Here is a 20493-nt window from a genome sequence, read left to right on the forward strand (position 1 = left end):
CTGCTCCACTTCAAGTAGCTGCCCTGTTGTGAGAAAGTGCTGCTGTACAAAAGAACAGACGGAACTGGGATTCCAGCTTAATTTCCTTTTTCAGCTGGAGACATTAGAAGTCTGACAACACATAGAGTAAAAAACAGGGCAGAGAGAGACATTTAAGTGCTCTCAGCACTTGGACCAGAAGTAAAAATAAGCAACTAAAGCTTCCTATTTTCTTCCTCCAAATGAAACTAGATGTAATTTTTTAAGTTAACCTCGCTCCTTATATCCAATTCTTCAATGTATGAAAAATTTTTTAAAGTGTTCTCCTTATCGTAGATTATGTACAGATTGCTCAGTAACACAATTGGTGGCCAAATTTTGTAACTAAAAATATACTAGTTTTCTTGGAAGTCAAACTGAAAAATAGCTACAGATTTTTAAAAAATTGAATATACGATCAATATCCTGCGGAACAGGATACCGAGGTCTTTGTGAGGCACTACCTGTTTCTAAGAGCACCGAATACATGTGTTTTGAATATCCCCTCTGCTGCTGTAGACGCTTTCTTACAGCTGGGGTTTCAACCCTTAAATTTATGTTAACGTAAGATTAGCACTGTTATGCATTCCTCCTTTCCCTCTTTTTGTCTCTTTCACACATAAACAGCTTTGAAGCCTCAAGCAGTTGTGAGTCTAAAAACAAGGGCTGAAATTCCTTCAACTTGCTAAGAGAAACCTGAGCTGTATCCATTCCCTCTTCTCTGAGCAACTGAAAAAGCACAATAAATTCCCAACCCTCCTCTCAACCTTTGCCCATGGAGCTCTACTAGTAGCTGAAGTGGGTCTGCAAGCTGCAAACTAAATCTGCAAGCAAAGACTACACAGTATGCTTGACAAAGAGTCAAAGTTACTTTCAACATCTCAATTAGTAGTTACATCTACATTACACATATACAGTATTCCCATATTTTTAATTACTTCCAGCGCGACTGTGCTTGCTGCTAATGAAAGTTAAGGAAAAGCAGACTTCAGATGTGTGTACAACACAGCTTACCCACCTCTGTAGGATTCTGCTATTTTGAGGCAGATTGGTTATTTGCATCAAATGGTACCAGATAATCATTAATCTTGTGAAGTGGATGAACAGCAACTTAAGACAGCGCTAAAACCAGCGCCTATTATAACAACCTGTAATCTTAAACCAGAGCAGTAACCAGTTAATTTAGGAGTCAAAAGTGGGTTTTTTTAATTAACACATCTGATTCACTGTAAATTGGCACAAAAGTATCAGAGCTTATTTTAATTTTTCCAGTTTGGGAAGGGAGAGTAAACTGATACCAGCATTCAAGTTTTTTTCCCAACCCTACCCAAGAAGTCAATCAAAAGAAAATTAGGGGAAAGCAATTCAGAGCAGTATTTCCTGCCTTTTGAAAGGTCAGTTCAGACCACATGGATATTTAGTCATCTTCATAAACGGTGACCTGGGTCTCGGGCACGGAGGCTTAGCATGACTACGTATTCAAAGAACTCTTATTACCTGAATGTATATTTGTAATGGTTGAACCTCTATGACATGTTTGTTTCAAATACCTTTTGAGTACACAAAAACTCCATCACCAAAAATCCATATAGGCCTCTGCACTTATTGTTAATATCGTTTTTATCTTCAGTACTCATGAAAAACCCAGTTATTTTCAGTACTCATGAGAAGGTCTGTTCCAAAATACAGTGGAGGTCACTGAACAGCATCTACGAACATAGGACACAGATCTGGTTGGTCCTTTGTGTCTATATAAGCCAGTGGGATTCCTTCATTACATTACTGAAAACATCTCCCGGAGCACCAACTTCAGTGCTTAAATGAGGCACTTCACTTTATCAGTCAATGGAGCATCCACACAGCGTATACTTGGGAGAGTTCCTTCAAGGAAGCGGATAGGGAAGAACAGGCTGTAAATTGATGACCTGAGGCTTGGTTTGTTTCCAATGCTTGCACCTCAGCACATTTGATCATCCACCCCCAAAATATATATCTGTTTCCGGGCTAATTGGTTGTGACTTAAAGCTGTTTTCACCTGCTTGCTTTTTGGAAATGGATGATCAACTGGGTAAGTGTCTCGTGTTGTTTCAAAACTTGGCATAATGAAATGGTGAGCACTGTTCTAGTGCTCTCTCTTTTCTGAACTTGCCAATTATCATGTGAATTCCTTTCTTTTCAATTATCTTTCTTGGCAACCCACATTGACATCTTGACTTGAACTGTACTCATTAGAACAAGAAAGGACAGTAAAATAATCTCCAAACTCCAGATTTTGTAGAACTATCACATCACGATTTTAACCAGTGAGACACCACCACTCTGCATGCTGTTTCAAGCAGGACAAATGCTGGTGTAGTTGCTTTCCTTGTTTGCAACTTTTAAGCAAGCAGATTCGTAAGCTACCCCAAACCACAGAGGCTCTTGGGTGGCAATTACTCATATTGAAGTCAGCCCTTTACCGCTTTCCAGTTGGTGGCCTGGGCAGACTTGAAATGTGTGCTTTCTGCTTTATTTTTTTGGTTAACAGCCCACCTAGTTAAAATACTGCAAGAGTCTGTGCCTTCCCTCTTCCCCAGCAAGCTCAGCAGGCGCCCTGCCAACTCCTCCTCTTTGGTTGTGAGGGAGAACAAGAACATCCTGCTGCAGCAGCCAGCTGGCTACCTTCTCCTGTCAAGGACTTAATATACTTCCATAAAGTATTCAGCTGTTGCTGGATGAGAGACAGAGTGCTCTATAGTGCCTTCTTCAAACAGTCCTCCTCCTTGACTAGCACAGACCGAATGGATGAAAGAACCATATGCAAAGGAACAGCAATGAGGGTACGAACACAGCCGTCATTCTTTGGATAATCAAAAGTCACCTAATTCATCTCAACCTTCAAGCTAAACATTTTCTCTCCGGGACAAAGGCTCACCGGACAAAAGTTCATGCAAACTTGAAAAACCTTCAAACTACTTACAAGTTTTATTGACTTCTCATCATACTTAGCTCAAGTTTGGCTCAATAAAAGCTTTCTTGTACCAAGGATTAAAAGGTTTCCACTCTCTTAAAAAGAATGCAAGAAAACCAAACATTTCCAATTTTGCTTTAAACATGAACATTCCCTTCCAATGTCTCTATCGCAAACTCAGCATCACAAAGAAACTGAAAATGAAAGCGTAGAAGAATAAGCAGGACTAGCCTTGCCAATTCTTACCTTATTTTTTCCATGAATCACAAATTCAGCCAGGACTAGAACTTCTGTTGCCACGGCAGCAGGAAGCCTACCTTTCTGGTCATTTGGAATTACCTCGTTGGTCATTTCAGCCGGGTGCTGGGAAACTTGCTCCAACTGCTCTTGCTTCGCTTCCCTGCCCTTCTGGAGAAGACAGCTTATCCTACAAGAGCCAGACTGCACCGTCCTCCCTCTCCTCCCCAAGGGTCAGCACTCACATGGCAAGCAGTACTGGGCATCCCATGGCAGCTCTTCCCTGGGCAGCTGGCAACAGACTGAAATAGGGGCAGGAGCCTAGGAAATGAGAACCTGGAACAGGCAAAAGGGGCCAAGGAGAACCACAGGGCTCCAGCTCTGGTGTAAAGATGGAACAGCAGAGAGAGGCAATGAGCAGATGTGAAGCCAAGTAGAAGGTGAACTCCCTCAAGCAGCTGGGGCAGGCAGTTCCTGGAAGGGAGCGAAATCCCCCAATCTTTCTACATTCTGAGAACTCAAAACATTAAGCTGCCTCTTAGACAAACAGGTTCAAAAATCAAAATAAACCCAAATCATAGTTCTTTATCGCTTGCGTTTTCAGAAGCCTGGGGTTTTTTTAAACTGCTGCAGCTTGCAATGTTTAAAAGTGTGGAGCTGGCATAAGCTGATTTGCACCACCTTACTGTTAAGTTTACCACTTAAGTTTTGTTTGGGAAGTCAAGTGGCCATTGTTTCGGGATATCTGTAACAGCCTGTACTGATTTGGTTATTTTGGGTATTTTTATTGAAGGTATTTTCTTCATTCGAATATATTTCAGACCATTGTAATTTGGATTCAATGTAATATTTAAAAGATCATTCTCCCGACACCTATACTGATACTGCCAAAAATAAAATTAACAGACCAGTCCCTTTCTGCCATTACAGAATGTGGAGAGAAAGGAACAGGCAGTTATGCTATGGCTGCACATACAACTTTACAGCCTTATATGCAACTGAGCCTTAGCAGTATCTTAGCTACAGCTTTTAGTTCAAATTAATCATATTGATGTAACAGACTTGCAATTTGCAGTAATTTTAAAGAGCTACATCATTAGCACTCTGCTATGTGTAAGCAACTGATAGGAGGCAATTAAACAGAGGAGCAAGTGAGGGGTTCTGCTTCCAATTCTGACACTGACTGCACTGTGCAGTCACCTCTATTTTCTAGTGCTCTTCCTTTATGTGACTGTGTCATGCTGAGACGTTTAAGACATGAATGCATCAGACTACCAGTGTTGCAACTACAGCCAAAAAAAAAAAACCCAATTCGTTCAGGAAAGTTACAGATTTATACAAGTCCTGAACAATTCTTTCCCCCTTCTCTTAACGTGCTTTCTTATACATTTGCATCATCAGATGTCCCCTTTTCCCACAAATCCTACCCTTTTTCCATCACTCTCTTGCCTGCATTTGATCTGTCACCAAAGTAGATTGGCCCTCCCCTAAACAGACCCATCTTCTTCACCCCCCAGTTTGCTGGTCAGTCAATAACTAAAGACATTATTTTTCACTGAAACACAATCATCCCCAATAATAGGAATTGGTCCACTTTTGTGATGCAGTTTAAATAGAATAGCTCAAACCTTACAAAGCAGTGATTAGGGGAACACTTGATGAAACCAATACATCTGTTTAGATGAGGTAAAAGAAGGAGCTTCTTTACATAAGCAGCAGCAAACTGCTAGAACTTTCTGCCACAGAAGATTGCGGAGATAGGAGGCATCAGCAGGTTCAAAAGGGACTTTGGATGCTGAGGAATAACGAGGGAAAGGCAGAGGGGCCAGCTCATGTGCCAGTGTGGGAGACAACATGTTAAGCCAGAAGGACCACCAGCCTTACTCAGTAGGGCATGTTCCCATGCAATGATTTTATCAGAGAGGGTCGGGATACACAGAAACAACATAAGAAGAAAATGAAGTCAACAAGCTTACTATCTGGCATGCTAGAAGAGTTGCCACATCTTCAGCTGTACCCTGGGGCTATCCTTACAGTTGTAAGTAAGGGAGGATGAAGGAGCAACCCCAACCCCGAAGACTAGACATGCACGTACTGACTTGCAGATCAGGACAAGTCCTCACTCAAAGCTAGACTTATCTCAGAGACACCTCCTTGGAACAGCCTAAAACACAGGCAGAAACCCAGCTAACAACTAAGGAGTGTGGAAAATCATGGGCCTATTCCTCCAGCTCACAGTCTCTGGTCCTCTTAGCTATCAAGTATAGGAATACAAAAGAAACCCACCCCTGGACTGAAGCCTGAAAGCAAAGGCACTCCCTCTACAGAGAGTGCCCTGCTTGTTGCTACAGCGCTCTTCAGGGCCAGAATACTATGCACAATTGTGACAGAAAAAGAGGAGTAAAAACCAGTTTATATGCTGAGGTAACAGGGCTGTATACGCACCCAAGCACTTCATGTTCTAGTGCAGTGGTTTTCAGTCGATGGCAAGAAGTGCCCAGGAATCCATGGACCATTTCTACAAGAAGTAAATTCACTGATAGGGTATCGCCTTCCACACGCATGACCTTTTCAAAAGGAACCTGCAACACCACCAGACAGCCTTTGGGGGCCTTCAGATGCCCCCAGATGAAAACAACAGTAATCAGCAACATCTGTTCACCTGGGAAATATCAATGTGAAGATCTGATGGCTAAGGAGGACAACTGCATTACCCTTGAATGGTGCTAAGATGTCTGTGGGAGAGGTTATTTATCTTCAGGAATAATCATAATTCACAGTCAAACTAGCCAGGCATCTCCTGTTAAATGAGCATGTCCTGTTAAAACATCTTGCTAATTTGAAATAGAAAATTTAAATGTTAACATCTAAACTATTGACAGAGTCAAAACATTAGTTTGTGTTAATTCTTTTAGTTATTTAATCCTTTCATGCTACTTTATTGCCAGGTGAACAAGTTCCATTTTGTCAAAAATTTCAATATTCAAGATATTATTTAACAGGCTAGTGAATGAATTCTGAGAGTGCTGAAGGAGTTAACTTTCAGTTTAACTCTCAGTAAAATATTACCATGGAGGCTGAGGACAGGGAGTTCTGGTTTTTTTCTTCCCCCACAGCATCCTAAATAGAAGAAGCTCAAAGGGATTAAAAAAAATGCGAACCCAAAACACATAAAACCAATTTACTTCACAGCTATACCTACATGGGAAATAAGTCATTTCAGTGCAACTAGCACCAACAGTTAACTGACCCCTCAAAGAGTCGGTCCTTCAGCCCAAGAAAATGCTGAACTGTTTCCTCAGTAACCTTTTGTCACTTCTCCTGGCTAAGCTGTGCGTATGCAATCTTCCCTGTAATGAAACGCAAGCCGTACAGATCCCAAATGCTCTGCAGAGAAGTGACCTTTCCACTAAAAGGCATGTATCTGTTCAAAGTTACTTGTTTCGTGGAGCAGCTAGAAAAAAAATGGCAGTGGCTAGACAGCTTATGTTAGTGAAACAAAAAGATTACCTGCTCCTAATTCTATTTCTCTAACAAGAGAAATCTAGTTTGACTTGATAGAAAAAGTCTGAAAACCTCTCTCTTCCACAGCTGGTGTGCATCCAGAAGGTTTTCACAAGATTTTTGTCAGGGGGTAGGGTGGGGGGCTGACTTTTTTTAAGCAGCTGCAGTTAATGCAAGACTCCACTGTTCACAAAGCCTCCTCTCCTGCAGTTTGGTATTCCTTGTTCTTCCTGAGATTGCCAAAATCACAGAGTTGAACATGTTGTGACACAATCAGCCATTTGAAGCATCTGCTCTCACTTGAATTTTATTTTTAGTATCTTCCATAGTCTTTCAAAGCACATATACCCAAAGTAATCCTTTGACATGAAATAAAAAACTAAGAAGAAAACCTGAAGGGTTTGACAAACTCTAGAACATAATCAAGTTTATGACGTCTCTCACGTATAAAATGACTACTACTTCACTGTGTGTTTTACAAGCACACAGATATGGCTGCAAACGCCCATTTGCCGCACAGAAACCTGAAGCTTTCTACCTCAGAGTTGCCAGTCGCAGGATTAAAAGTGATGGATCTTCAACTGGTAACTCCAAACCTCAACTGAAGCTCTCAAAGAAAAAAGATCCTAAAACGCAGTAGTCCTGAATCCTTACAGTTAGTGCTTCTTAGGGACCTTGAGCAATCCACTCACAGCTGGCCCTGCCTTGAGCAAAGAGTCGGACCAGACTACCTCCAGAGGTCTCTTCCAATCTCTAACACACTATGAGTGAGCATTCACGTGCTTTCATGAAAATTATTTTCTTTTGCCAGCTACCAGTGTTTGTCCCTGGGTGCAGAGGTGTTTCTGAATTATTCTGGAGCATCTAAGAACATAAAACACCAGGCTACATTTATTTCTGGTTGCAGCCTGAATCTATGTGAATCCAACACTAGAAACTACCCGAGATAAGGCCATTTTACAATTCCTTTAAGATACCTTTTTATATAAGGTTTGACAAAGCATTCCCTTTCACCTCAATTTACATGTATTAACTTACTTAGTTCTGCCAAATCCCTTTTATTTCAATTCTGTTCACAAAAACTGTGGTATCTATTCCAACAGGCAACACTCTCAGAGGAGACTCCTGGATCTTATCATAATGTAACCCAGCTTAGTTCCAGTAACTCCAGTCAACCTAAGACAATGTATACTGGCTGAGGTGTCTCCCTAACTTACAGTCACTCCAGGTCCAGTACTCTGTGTTCTGCCAATATGTGCTTCTTCTAAAAGACCAGAAAGAGAGCTCTGTAACAAAGTATTACAAAGACCTATACAACTTGTCCATAAAGAGGATACAAAAATGTATTGTTTCTAAGAAAACACAAAACTGAGAAGTTAGATGAAGGTGAGATGATAGAAGGGAATAAAATTGAGCATCTGCACCAAGTAATGAAGCAATGAAATGTGAAGAGTCGTTTAAAAGCAAAAGATGTCCCCCTTTATGCATGAAGAACTAGCCTTTGAATACTAAGTAACGTCTACACACAAATACTGTCTGCCATCTACTAAATGGAGTTTATTACAAACAAATGCAGCAAGAACAATATGATGATATGATGACATGAGAACAGTACCAGCAGTATAAAAGCAAGGCAAACTGAAGAAAAAAAGAAGGGTCTCCAGGTTCAATCAGAAAACCAGGTGAGAAGGTAAAATGGAAAGAAACGAGGAGAAAAACTGCCTGCTGCTGTGTGCTGCATGAATATTTGCATCTGCCAACAGGCCATCAAAAAGCAAATTGGCACTAAGTCATAACTCACCATTTGCTATTTATATTCTGGCAGCATCGTTTGTGCAATTTTTATCAGTCAAAGCCTCCTTTTATAGGATGGGGATAAGAAAAGGAGATATTGTAATCTACTTCTGCTATTGCTGTTTGTATTTGCTGAGTTATCTGGTGCTTGATGTGTGCCTCATGCATCACTTTTTGTTGAATAATTGACACATTTAACCAAGGAAGATTTTAACACACTAGCCTTATTCTAACACATACAAAGGCTTTAGCAGACGTTTTTAGCCATGCATTTTATGTGATTTATGCCCTAGCACGTAAAAGGCAACATTTAATTGTGCACACGTACTGTAATCCCAACCTTGCCAAGGCACCACGTTGGAGCAGTGGAGACAAGTTTACAGGTAAGCAGCCTATTACTAAGTATTTCTGAAGGCTTTTAAGACCCTTTAGATTGTACCAAGATTGGACAAAGACATACTGTTCTAATCACTTCATCCTAGTTGTAGATTTTGTAGTTTACCTTAAGCTGGTAAAATTTCATTTTAAAACCACAAATTATCTTAGGTAAAATTTGGATAAATCATCCTGCTTGCAGAGTTCAGGTACGGATGAGAATTTCACTATGCCACTGCAAAAAGTGTCCCCAGTTCTGCAGTGCAGATACAGCCTCTAAAAGTGATGAGCACTTGCTCCCCTATGCAACCCAACATGTGACTTGTAATACAACGACCTGACATTGTGCTGAGGGAGGAGATCATCATCGGGATGAAGTTGCTTGAAGACCTAGGAGATACACCCAGGACTGCTGCATCTTTCTGCACTGCTGCGTCCTGTTTGTTTGGAGAATACCAATAGCAAGGAATTGAACCAGCAGTTGCAAAGGAGCTGTGGAGAGGCAGAGAGGACAAGGAGGATAAGCAACATAAGGTGGCATGTTCTAGTGCCAAGCAAGGAAGTCACAAGAGATACCAACAAGAAAACCAAGGAAGCGCTAAAATATGAACCAATACAAAGTCATACTCTTAAGCATTTTAAGGGTAGGAGAAGTTCCTAACATTTATTCACTCTCCCACCTCTGCAGCTGTGTACTTCCACAGCAGCTTTACCCAAGTCTGAACCACTGCTAACACGGTCCTGTCCCTTCCCTCTCCTACATGGCGCCCACATCAGCATCTATCAGATTTTGCAGCAAGTTCCTGGTTGTAGCCAAACTGGTGAAAAGCAAAGCTTTCTATGCAGGATTGCCCCCGTGGGCTGCCTTACCACAGAGTCAGACAGCTGAGCAACCTGGGCATCCTTCAGAAGCAGGGAGGAGGAGAGACCTTGTTGCAGACTTAAGGTTTAAGGAAAAAAAAAAGTACAGGTGATGAACCCTGACAAACAAAGAGAGATGAATCCCAGTGCAAAAAGAGAAAATTAACATCCCAAGCTAAAAGGCAAAGCAATGTTGGGATGCAGAGCGAGGAATCCATAGTAGGCAAATAAACCTGGAGAGAGGCATTTCAACAGGTTGTGTCATCACCAGGCAAAAATTGTTTACACATGACCATATTCAACTGAGAATGAACTGAAAGGGAAGTGAACAGACAATTTATAAAATGTTGCTATTAAGCCTTTGTTTAGACAGACAGCTTTCCATTCTGTTCAAAATAATGGAGAAAAGCAACTGCACAGGGATTCCACAATAAACGTTCCTTCATCTCTCAAGCAGGTGAGAGAAGTTACAGGGAGATACGCTTTTATTTGTAATTTAAGTTACTGGAATTCACAATGCTCTGAATGGCCATTCATCATGCTGTGTGGTATAATCACATACCTGTAGTGCTTTGCATCTGAGCCCAAGTTTTCTGATCTTTTCCTCAGTGCAGGACCATAAACCAGCTGTGCTTTGAAATGCATGAAGTCTAACATGAGATTGTGCTCTTGGAAAAGATCACAGTTATGCTGCATTTTTTTAGCTATAGACAACACACACTTATTTCATCGATCACACTTCAGGAGGAGGAGGAGGAGGAAGAGGAAGGCAGCTATCTTCTCCCAGAAACTTATCCTGCTCACTTACTACACCCCTCCAGAGCACATGGCCAGAAGCAGAGATGACTTTTTTTCACACAGAGCTTAAGAAAAGTAACTTAAGCTTGACCACCTTGTGCTGACAAAGAATGGGCTTAAGACAATCATGGCATGCGTGTGCACCACTGCAGCACAGCACCAATGCACTGTTCCTTCACAACACACTGTTGTTACAACTGTTCCTTGTTACAACTAGGACTGAGAAAAGTGGCACTACCAGCAGGTATAATTTACCTACCCCAGCACATCCACGCCAGACAAGCATTGCCAGACAGCTATGGGGTACAGGGAAGACTCACATAACCCTTTGGCACGGTTGGGAACTAAAAGGAAACAAAGGAATTTCTGTGGAACAAGTTAGGTGCCTAGATGATAAATGAAGTCTTAAGCTATCATCCTATGCTCCCCTTTACAGGGATATAGAAGCACCTCCAGAGACCAATTAATCTCATCCTAAAATACACGTTCAAGACAGGCATGATGAACAGCCTGTTGAAGGTACCATGTTTTCACTCTATGAAGGAAATAGTGATTAGCTGAGGCTATGACATCTAGTTTTAAAATCTTTAGAGCCAGAAGAGATGAACCTCAGTCTCAGGGCGAAGGAAGGAAGCACACAACAAGCAGTTCAGCTCCCCTCTTTCCTCTGACCAGAAGCAGAACATCCCTTCTCATTGCCCTGAAATAGGAAAACGTGAGTCCCAGCAGCATCAGCTGCCACTTCTGCCACTGATGACCCACTCACCCATACACTCACACTTTGAAGATGAGAAAGACGGCAAACACCTCCCACCATTCCCTGGACAGCTGCCACCTCCAAAGCGGGTGGCTGAGGGGAACACCCCATAGCTGGGGAGGGAGCCCATGCTCTCCCCGCAGAGCATCAGCCCAGCAAGCCAACTTACAGGCACAGACATGGTTACCAAAATTAACAGCATGATTTCACCGACCCCTTCAGCTAGGGCAGCAGTGTTCAGAAACACTGCCTGCCTCTTCATCCATGGCTGCCCTCCCTGTGCCAGCTCTGTCCAAGCGTCGGTGCATGACTTGGTGAGTCAGCTGAACTGAGAGGGGTGGAAAGGCGTCATTTGAGAAGCCTTCCCTGATTACAAGTTAGGCTAATTCATTCCATAAAATTGCATTCATTTCCCAGTTATCGTCAAATACATCGATCCAGTCTGAAAACAGACTGGATCTGTTGGCACTTAAAATTATATTCCCACTTCTTCTGTTCATTCTACAGAATATTATAACAAAGAAATCAGCAGTTTGAACAGCCTGCTGCCTCAGGTTACAGAAGTTTGCTTGTGGATTATTCTCTCTTCCGTTTTGAAAAGCACATAAATTATTAACACAAGTCACTAAAATTCCCTGTCTTTCAACAAGGACATTCTAATCGCCTGTCAACAAAAGTCACAGCTTACCGGGTATCTACTAATAAACTTCTGCCGAGAAAAAGGCAACTGATGTGCTTCAGAACTATAGAAAAAAAATGCTTTTCTTCTTGTAATTTCAGAAGATCCAGCAGGATTGGTGTGACAATTAGTGAATATTTAAATGCTTGATATTTATTGGAAATAGTCGGACAGTGATGGCCAAATAATTTCAGGCATGAGAAGAAAGAAAGTCTCAGACTGATGAATAACTGACATTTGACCTGCTGTTCACTTCCTAAGCTGGAAAAAAATGCAATTCATATTGAATTGAAGTTGAAGCTGGCTAAGAAAGCATAAAACACTGCTTCATGTTTCTGTATTGCCTTACTGTCCAATACTCTTTTTATAAAATTGTATTATTCACTGATTATAACAGGCATATTGAGGACAGGGGTAAATACCTAGGACAAAGCAATTACACATAAATGTTACAGAAAATAATTTAAACATTTATAAAACCATGGCTGAAATTTCAAATTTAATAGATCAACACAATTCTTGTGTAACTCTGAAGTTGAAAGCACATGTAATCTCTATTGTTAAGTATTGAGACTTTCTAATACTAAGCTTTTTTGGGCATGCTGGCCTGAAGCTGGTGGGGAGTACACTTAATAGAAGGCATTTTCCCCACAGAGAGGAATATGAACCACCATTGTATGGCTGCATGAACAAACAAAACCAGCCAAACAAAAAACCTACCCAGAACATTAGCCTTAAGACACAGAGCCCCAGCAGGATTAGGAAGTCCTTCTCTCTCAATATTTGGGACTGGGGGCACAGAAATTCCCTGCCAAGGCCCTACAGCCAAATGCCAGTGGAAGATAAACAGTTGTAGACCAAGACCATTTGGTCTTTATTCTCAGATAACCTAAAGATGAGGAAGCCTTTCTCTTCTGAGAGAAAAGCAAATTGAAATGAAACGTTTACAACCAATGTTTACTAAGGATTATGCCCTCACCCCGCTTTCTATTAAGAGACTCCTGTTGCTTAAGAAACCAGGTGTTAATCCCTCAAAGCGGATGACGTTTTCCAAGCCTGCATATTTCACAAGGCTTGAGCACATCCAGGGGGAAAGAGAGTTTACGTAAGACACAAACCAGATGTTTAATAAACTTGAGTAATCTGACAGGCAAGTATGTTTTGGTCTTTCCAAAAAGCAGCCACAAAGAGGCAGAAACTATTTTCTTCCAGACACAATAAAGAGGACTTTGGTTTGGTTTTAATTAAAGAGACCGGATCCTAACCAGAAGAAGAATCCTTACCTCCTGTGATATACTTTGATCTCACCTTTGATGCTAACGGGAAAGAAACAACTTTGACTTTCTAGTTAGCATCAGCAGTATCATTCCACTCACATCAGCGTCATCCACCCAGAGAGTAGGATATGAGCAGGCATCACGTCAGTCAGGGTTAAACCTGGTCTGAGTCACCATATCATGCCAGCAGTCTAACATAAGAATCAGTCATACCGTCAGCATTACCTGGAAAAGAGCAATGCTGACTTTCTGCTTAGGAGTAGTTTTCAAGCAGATGACTTCTGGCACTGAAACCAATATAAAAGTAAATATAATATAAACGGTATAAACAGTAAGCATTAAAGGGTTTTCTTCCCCAAAATAAGTAGATGCAACTATCAGCTATTTTTACTGCTCCTTAAAAACTATTTCTTTTTTACTTAAACTGGCTTGAACCTACAAGGGAGATGGCATTAAAACAAATGTAAGAAAATCCGTAGGTTTTACTATGGCTTTATGGAATCAATCCCATTCTCTTCCATCTTAGATGAGACTAAGTAGAAATAAAACCAGAGCAAAATCAAGCAGAACTGTACACCTCCACCCTCTCTTGTATAATACACAACTTCTATTTGGCAGCTTTGGATTCTGCTATCTTATGGTAGAAATGTCAACCTTTCAAAGTGCCCAAGATCTATCTATCTATATATGATTATCATTACGTGTACAAGGGTGAAAAAAAAAGTTCTTTCTCCTTCACATTATTCATTTTGGCTAAAGCTGTTGTCCTCTTACCTAGCAGAAAGGGAGTGTATTTGCTCATTTTATCACATAGTCATAAGCCAGCCAAACACTAGCTGAAACAGACTGGTATATTTTGGATCTCTGCAGTCTTCAGTTAGCATATCCAACTAACTTTTCAGTAAATACAGCCAAACTGGAAATTAGAAACAAAAAGCAAGAGACAGAAACCTGTTCCTCACTTGCATGCACCCCCTTCATTAAGCTAACACCATGACCAACAGCTGCAAGCGCTGAATGATCATTAACTTTCAACCAGTGGCCTGATTTTCAGGCACTAATCACCTATAACTGCAGCTGAAGCAGACTCTTGTCTGAGAGTCTGGGACCAACTCAAACTAAAGGTACAGAAATTCAGTCATAAAAAGCTGAATAACTTAAAAGAGGGAAGGATATTCTACATAATTTAATCTTTTCACAGCAGAATAGACACATACGTGCTCAAAAAGATCACTGATGAATTTTATACTTTCCTTTTCTGCTAAAGGCAATAGATACACAGGGAAAGCAATATTGTGATCAACTTTTTTTTGAAAGCAGCAGTACCTACCTTTCCCCCGCCTCCCCCAGGCATCTGTATTTGCTTGGAAAGTGTCATGCAACCAGCTAACTGGGCTGGCAAGGAACACTAGATGTGTGTAAAAGATCCAGGCTTATCTATTCAAGCTTTCACTGGCTTTTTGGAATATAGGAATGTTTGGATATTCTGCAATGAAATATTGTCTGTCAACAGCAACCAGAATACAAGATTTGTCTTATGTACCCTTCCTTTTACAATACTGCATTTGCAAAGATTGATGAAAAGGCCTTCGTTGTGGGCTTCTGTTTTTCAAGTCTCCAGTACAAACTCTCTCCATACATTTTATGGGTTTTTCCTGGCAAAAAGTATCATTAACAGGCCCATATGATGCCTTGTGGATCTCTCCCTCTTCCCTTTTTGTTTTTCCCCCCCCTTGTCTTCTTTTTTCCTTGTGAGAAGCGCCTTGTGGATCTCTCCCTCTTCCCTTTTTTTTTTTCCCCCCCCCTTGTCTTCTTTTTTCCTTGTGAGAAGCTAATACAATGAGCTGGACACAGTATGACTATATAGCACTAAAACACTAACACCAAAAGTTGGTCAGTAAAAATCAACTTTCCTTTAAAAGGACAAACAACACCGAAGTTACTTCATTTTTAAACAGCCCAAAGAGAAGCAGAACTGGGCAGGAATGGAAGTAGGTCACGTTTTTCTCCTGTTTTGTTATATACAGAACAGACATAGAAATCTGAAGGATTTTACTCTAATAAAAACAAGAGTTTTGGTTTGGTTATGATGGGAGAAAGGGGATTGCCTAAGTGCAAAGGTATTGAATCTTGTCTCCTGGAAGATCACTTAAAACAAAAAAAACCACAATAAACAAAAAAGCCCACCAAAAAACCCCAAACCAAACCAACATCAAACCTAAATAAAACAGCACACAGAGAAGATCTTCTTCCAGTTTTAGCTAATGGGGAGGCTGAACCTATAACAAAAAAATTTGTAGGAGTAGCAAGGAAGGAGGATGAGAGAGATGGACAGTCCCAACTACTTCCTGAATTTGGGGGAAGTTGTGAAGAAGTAGCACCAGTATCTGTTACGGTGGGCTTGTGGAGGTATTTTTTGGTTTAGGGTTTTTTTGGTTGGTTGGTTTTTTGTTGTTGTTGGTTTTGGTTTTTTCTTTTTTACATAGAGCTCACGAGCAAATAATAAACTGGCATGACTTAAACTTCATACAGTCCCACAAAACACTTTACAAGCAGCAATAAAACTGCTCAAAGTTTGGCCCATTTGCCAATAGCGAAAAAAAGGTCCAGCAAAATGCTTGAAACTGTAGGGAACACAAAACCTTCGCAGTTTATACTTTTATCATATTTGGAAGGCTGTTTTTATAACCACGGCAGTTCAAGTTTTGAAAGAGTATTTCAGACCTTCAGTCATGTAAAAAGTCTTTAATTCTCCACTGAAAAGCAAGCCCACAGATGTGCTTTGACATGTATGATTAACATTCTTTGCCCACAGCCACACTTGCTTCTCTTAAAATATTTTGTTGAAATGGTGTCACTTCCTTTTTCTGTGTATACTGTACCAATCTGGCTAAAACCGGCAAGCTTGTAAATGGGAACCTGGGTTTTCCAATGTGAATAAACAATTCTCAATTTAGATGTATTAAAACTTTTTCAGTTTTGTGAAATGGGACTGAAAAATTAATGCCTTTTAAAGCTGACTGAAAACAATGTGTATTGCCCCATTTGACTATACATCCTTGAAGACAAAAGGCTTCAGGAATCTGCTCTAAGAGACTTTACAATCTAAGCATCCTGCAAATTTCACCACAAGATCTGACTTTAAAACCAACTGGACTTTCCTTGAATAGATGTATTTATGAAATAAAAGCCTCAGAAAGTAAGCATAGCGATCTGAACAGAGCTTTTTTAAACCCAGGTCTTCCTGAAGTTTAAAAAACAAAAAAAAGTGATGTGGATGTCTTCCAATACTGAAGATCAAAACCATACTGTTTTCTCAAACTCCCAGAAACAAAGCTGGAGTTATTCACTGCATTCACTCGTTACTTATGTTTGCTTCTAAACAATTTAATGAAAGAGACCTGATCTCAAAATAGTTTCTACTAAGTGTTTGTTAAATAGGATTATTAACTCTTACAAATTGCATGTCATTTCCAAAGTACAGTGAAATAGCAGCTGCAGGGAAAAAAGTCGTCTCTGGGATAATAGGGCTATTTGCACCACATAGGATAAGCAGCACAAGTTTCATTAGCATTTGATAATTTGATTTAAATTAGAACTACATTTTTGAACAGCAAAGATTACCCAAAGACTGCTAATTTTAATCGGTTTCCTATGGATATTTGATAGGCATTCTGAAGGGCACAAAAACATAACACATAGCTATGTACATAAGCATTTCACTTGATGACAGATCAGTTCACAAATACCTGTCCAGAGAATTTACTTTTTACTACAAGATAATCTGAGACTGAAGACGCAGTTGTAGTCAGGTCACCATCAGCAGCAGTGAGCAGACCAAAAAACATGTGCGTGTACACACACAAAACAAACAAAACCCTGTAAACAGGTAATTTTTTTTTCCCCACAAGGATTTTCCTTATCCAAATTCCTTCATCTTTAACATAGGGACAACATTTTTTCAGTGACCATAAGCACTTTCACAGAGCACTACGTGTATAAGACTTATAGATCTCGCTGGTAACCCCCTATTCCATGGAAAGGAAAACTGAGACAATGAAGGCATGGGAGTTACCACAGCTGCATAAAATGCAAGTAATAAATGATGAAATTCAAACTCAGGTTTCCAGTTTCCTGTTCACTGAACCCTGAACACTTTGAAAAATATACATTCCAGTACACTTTCATAACAGCAACCACGTTCAATAAACCTTACATGTTAATTACCTAAGCATGGCTTGTCAAAATCATTAGTGGTTACTAACAGCTAGATAGTGTAAAACAGAATTGGTCTTTGTACCAGAACTAATTCAAACTAATTCTTCTGATCACACAGAAAAGCAGTAGTAACTCTGTTTCCTTACTTGGCAAGTACAAACCTAGATTAATTTCAATGGGTGCTGACTGCACAGAGAAACTTTAGATGAGACTGCCGTGATTCTTCCCTTGCACTCAAATGAGCACTCTGCATCAGTAAGAGTGATACAAATTAGTGAAAACTTTGGTGATTTCAAGTTACTATCCTAAGGACTTGCCAGAGGAAAAGGAAACAAATCTGTATAAATCTACAGTTTACTGGATCAAGACCAAAACAGCACTAAGGAAATATATAAACTCTTCAGAAAGTAGAGGAAATCACTGATGTAATATTTGAAGGGAAAAAACCCACCAAGGACTTTTGCCTCTTCTGAAGCTGTTCAAACAGAAGTAGAATAACTGTAATTTACAGTTCACTGTTTAATGTTATTCTATTACACCATCATCTCTTTAATGCTGATATAACAGCCATTTTCTCTGCAACATGAATGCATTAAATAAAGAAACAGAGTTGAAGTAAAAAGAGAACTGGTTTGAAGACATGCGTTTTTAGAAATGCCTGAATAATCTTTAGCCACTCCAACCTCCACATCCTTACCGGAACGTCAAAAGTTTCTTGAGTGTCATCCAGCATCTGAATTTTGATGGAGACGAGTTTTCCTGGAGGTGTCATAGGTGGTTTCTGTCCATGCTCCAAGGTACTGATCCCAGCATTTTCCTGAGCTCCTAATCGGGATCCTGCTGTTGGTCTCTGCTCTGTTTCACCCATGTTTAGAGAAACTCGTTTCTTCTATCTGATAAAAGAATAAGGGCAAAGAAGACCATATCACTGATTTATAAGGGTTGTTGCACATAAGCATTATGGCATATGTACTTACAGCTAATAAACCGTATGGCCATTAACACAAAGTAATAACCATTATGATTATTTTTTTAATGTATCATATGCAGACAAGAAAACCAGGCAAACTTTATACTTTTCAAAATACACAGGCTAATCGTCTCCTGGGTGTAAGGCTGACAGACTGGATACAGTACTGCACAGGTGGGAAGTATTCCTTTTCTCCTGGAAAAGGAAACAAGACCACGTTGGAAACAGAGCATGACAGAACCCAGACTTCAGTGAATTATGCCAATTTTTTTTATGTATTTGTGAATCAGGCTGTTAGCAGCCACAGCCAGGGCTCCCAGAGAAGGGAGGAAGGTGAGGAGAGCAGGTGGGACAACTCACCACTTGCCAACTATCATTCCGTCCAGGGCATATCAGCATTTTTTTCCTTTGGTCCTTCCAGCCTGCTCCAGCCTTTTGCAGCTGCCACCTTGCTTAGGAGTCTGCAAAGCAGGAAAGCCAAAGAGGTGCAAGATGACCCCAATTACATGGCCTAAATATTTTGTTTCCTTTGGGGACCAGAGCTGCTCCAGAACCTGAAACCTGGCCTGATCCCACTGATGGGTCAAGAGCTATGAGGACGTGCTACTGAAAAGTCCAGAAGAAGCCAGAACAAAAACACTGGTTGGGAAAAGCAAGGGAAACCTAATTTCCCACGCAGCCCTGTAAGCAGGAGGGGAACACCACGGAACACACCTTCCTTGCTGTGCTAGCCAAAGGCTACGCCTGCACCAGCTCACCTGCACCACTCACTGAACGCGGATGTCTGCTTCGTATGCATGGAAAGTAACCTCAGGATCTGGCTTGCTAATTTTGTTTCTGTGCAGCTTTCGCACAACATTACACAGCATATTTCTGCTAAGTAATTATTCTATCCTAAAAAGGGAGCAGAGCTCCAACAGCGATTGTGTGCTTTTTCATTGCCTGGCACAACTTTGAACCTTCTTTTTTAATTCAAGGACCATCAATTTTACTTGTCAAACATTACACATCATACTAGAATTTTATTTCACTTCCCCCCCCCCCCGCCTTTTGACGCTCTAGCTGGGTTTCTGATGAAACCTGCTGCTACTGTCTATTTATCTTTCTTGGTAATTGCATTTCCATTCTGCATGACTTTTATATGCTGATCAATGACCATTAAAAAAACATGTAGCACACAGAATGGAAATGTAACTTTCCAGCTGAACAGAGGCACAAGAAGAGTACTGCCAATCTTTGTCTGGCTTTTACTCTGAGGTTACAAATACTAAGAAGCCTATGGAAAAATAGGAAGCACAAGATATCCTATGTATTAGTGAATCCACTACAAAATACTATAAAGAACAGTGCCATGTAATAAGATACCAATTCCCTCCATGAGGACAGAATAAAAACAGTCCTGTCTTCGACAGGATATGCTATTTACTACATACCATTTTTCCATGTCCTGACTAATTTCTTCCCACAGGTTTTTCACATAGCAAGTGGCGTGGAGTAAAAATTTTTTAAAAAGCAGTTTGATTAAAAGAAAAAAAAAGAAAAAAGTGTTAGCTAGGAAGGAAGGGAATGAAAAATTAGGCATCACTTACTTCTATGTATCAGCTCAACAGGCACAAGTGAAGGAGAACAAAAAAGCCACACACAAACTTCTGCAATGAACCAGCACTATCCTACCCCACAGGGCTGGAGATGCTAGTGAAACCTATCCAAGTGCATGCCAAATGCTAGAGAGGCAAATTTTTCCTCAATTGGCACTGTAATCTAAAACATTAAGAGACTAATTTAAAAGAATAAAATAAATCACAGAATCACAGAATGGCAGGGGTTGGAAGGGACCTCGGGAGATCATCCAGTCCTACCCTCCTACTAAAGCAGGCTCACCTAGAGCAGGTTGCACAGGACATCGTCCAGGCAGGTTTTGAATATCTCCAGAGAAGGAGACTCCACAGCCCCCCTGGGCAGCCTGTTCCAGTGCTCTGTCACCCTCAAAGTAAAGAAGTTCTTCCTCATATGCAACTGAAACTCTTATGCTTCAGTTTGCACCCATTGCCCCTT

At 40.6% G+C, this 20493-nt stretch overlaps 1 protein-coding gene across 1 annotated transcript in view; it reads right to left on the reverse strand.

Moving 5' to 3' along the window:
- Positions 1-18336, reverse strand: part of FARP1 (FERM, ARH/RhoGEF and pleckstrin domain protein 1) — a 176295-nt gene extending 157959 nt beyond the window's left edge. The window contains exon 1 of the mRNA XM_009642701.2: positions 18166-18336. Within this exon, the coding sequence (XP_009640996.1) occupies positions 18166-18336 (171 nt within the window). The remainder of the gene's footprint in view (positions 1-18165) is intronic.
- Between the last annotated feature and the right edge of the window lie 2157 nt (positions 18337-20493).

This window comes from Egretta garzetta, unplaced genomic scaffold (assembly GCF_000687185.1).
Source record: "Egretta garzetta isolate BGI_Z169 unplaced genomic scaffold, ASM68718v1 scaffold257, whole genome shotgun sequence".
In the NCBI taxonomy this organism is placed as follows: Eukaryota; Metazoa; Chordata; class Aves; order Pelecaniformes; family Ardeidae; genus Egretta; species Egretta garzetta.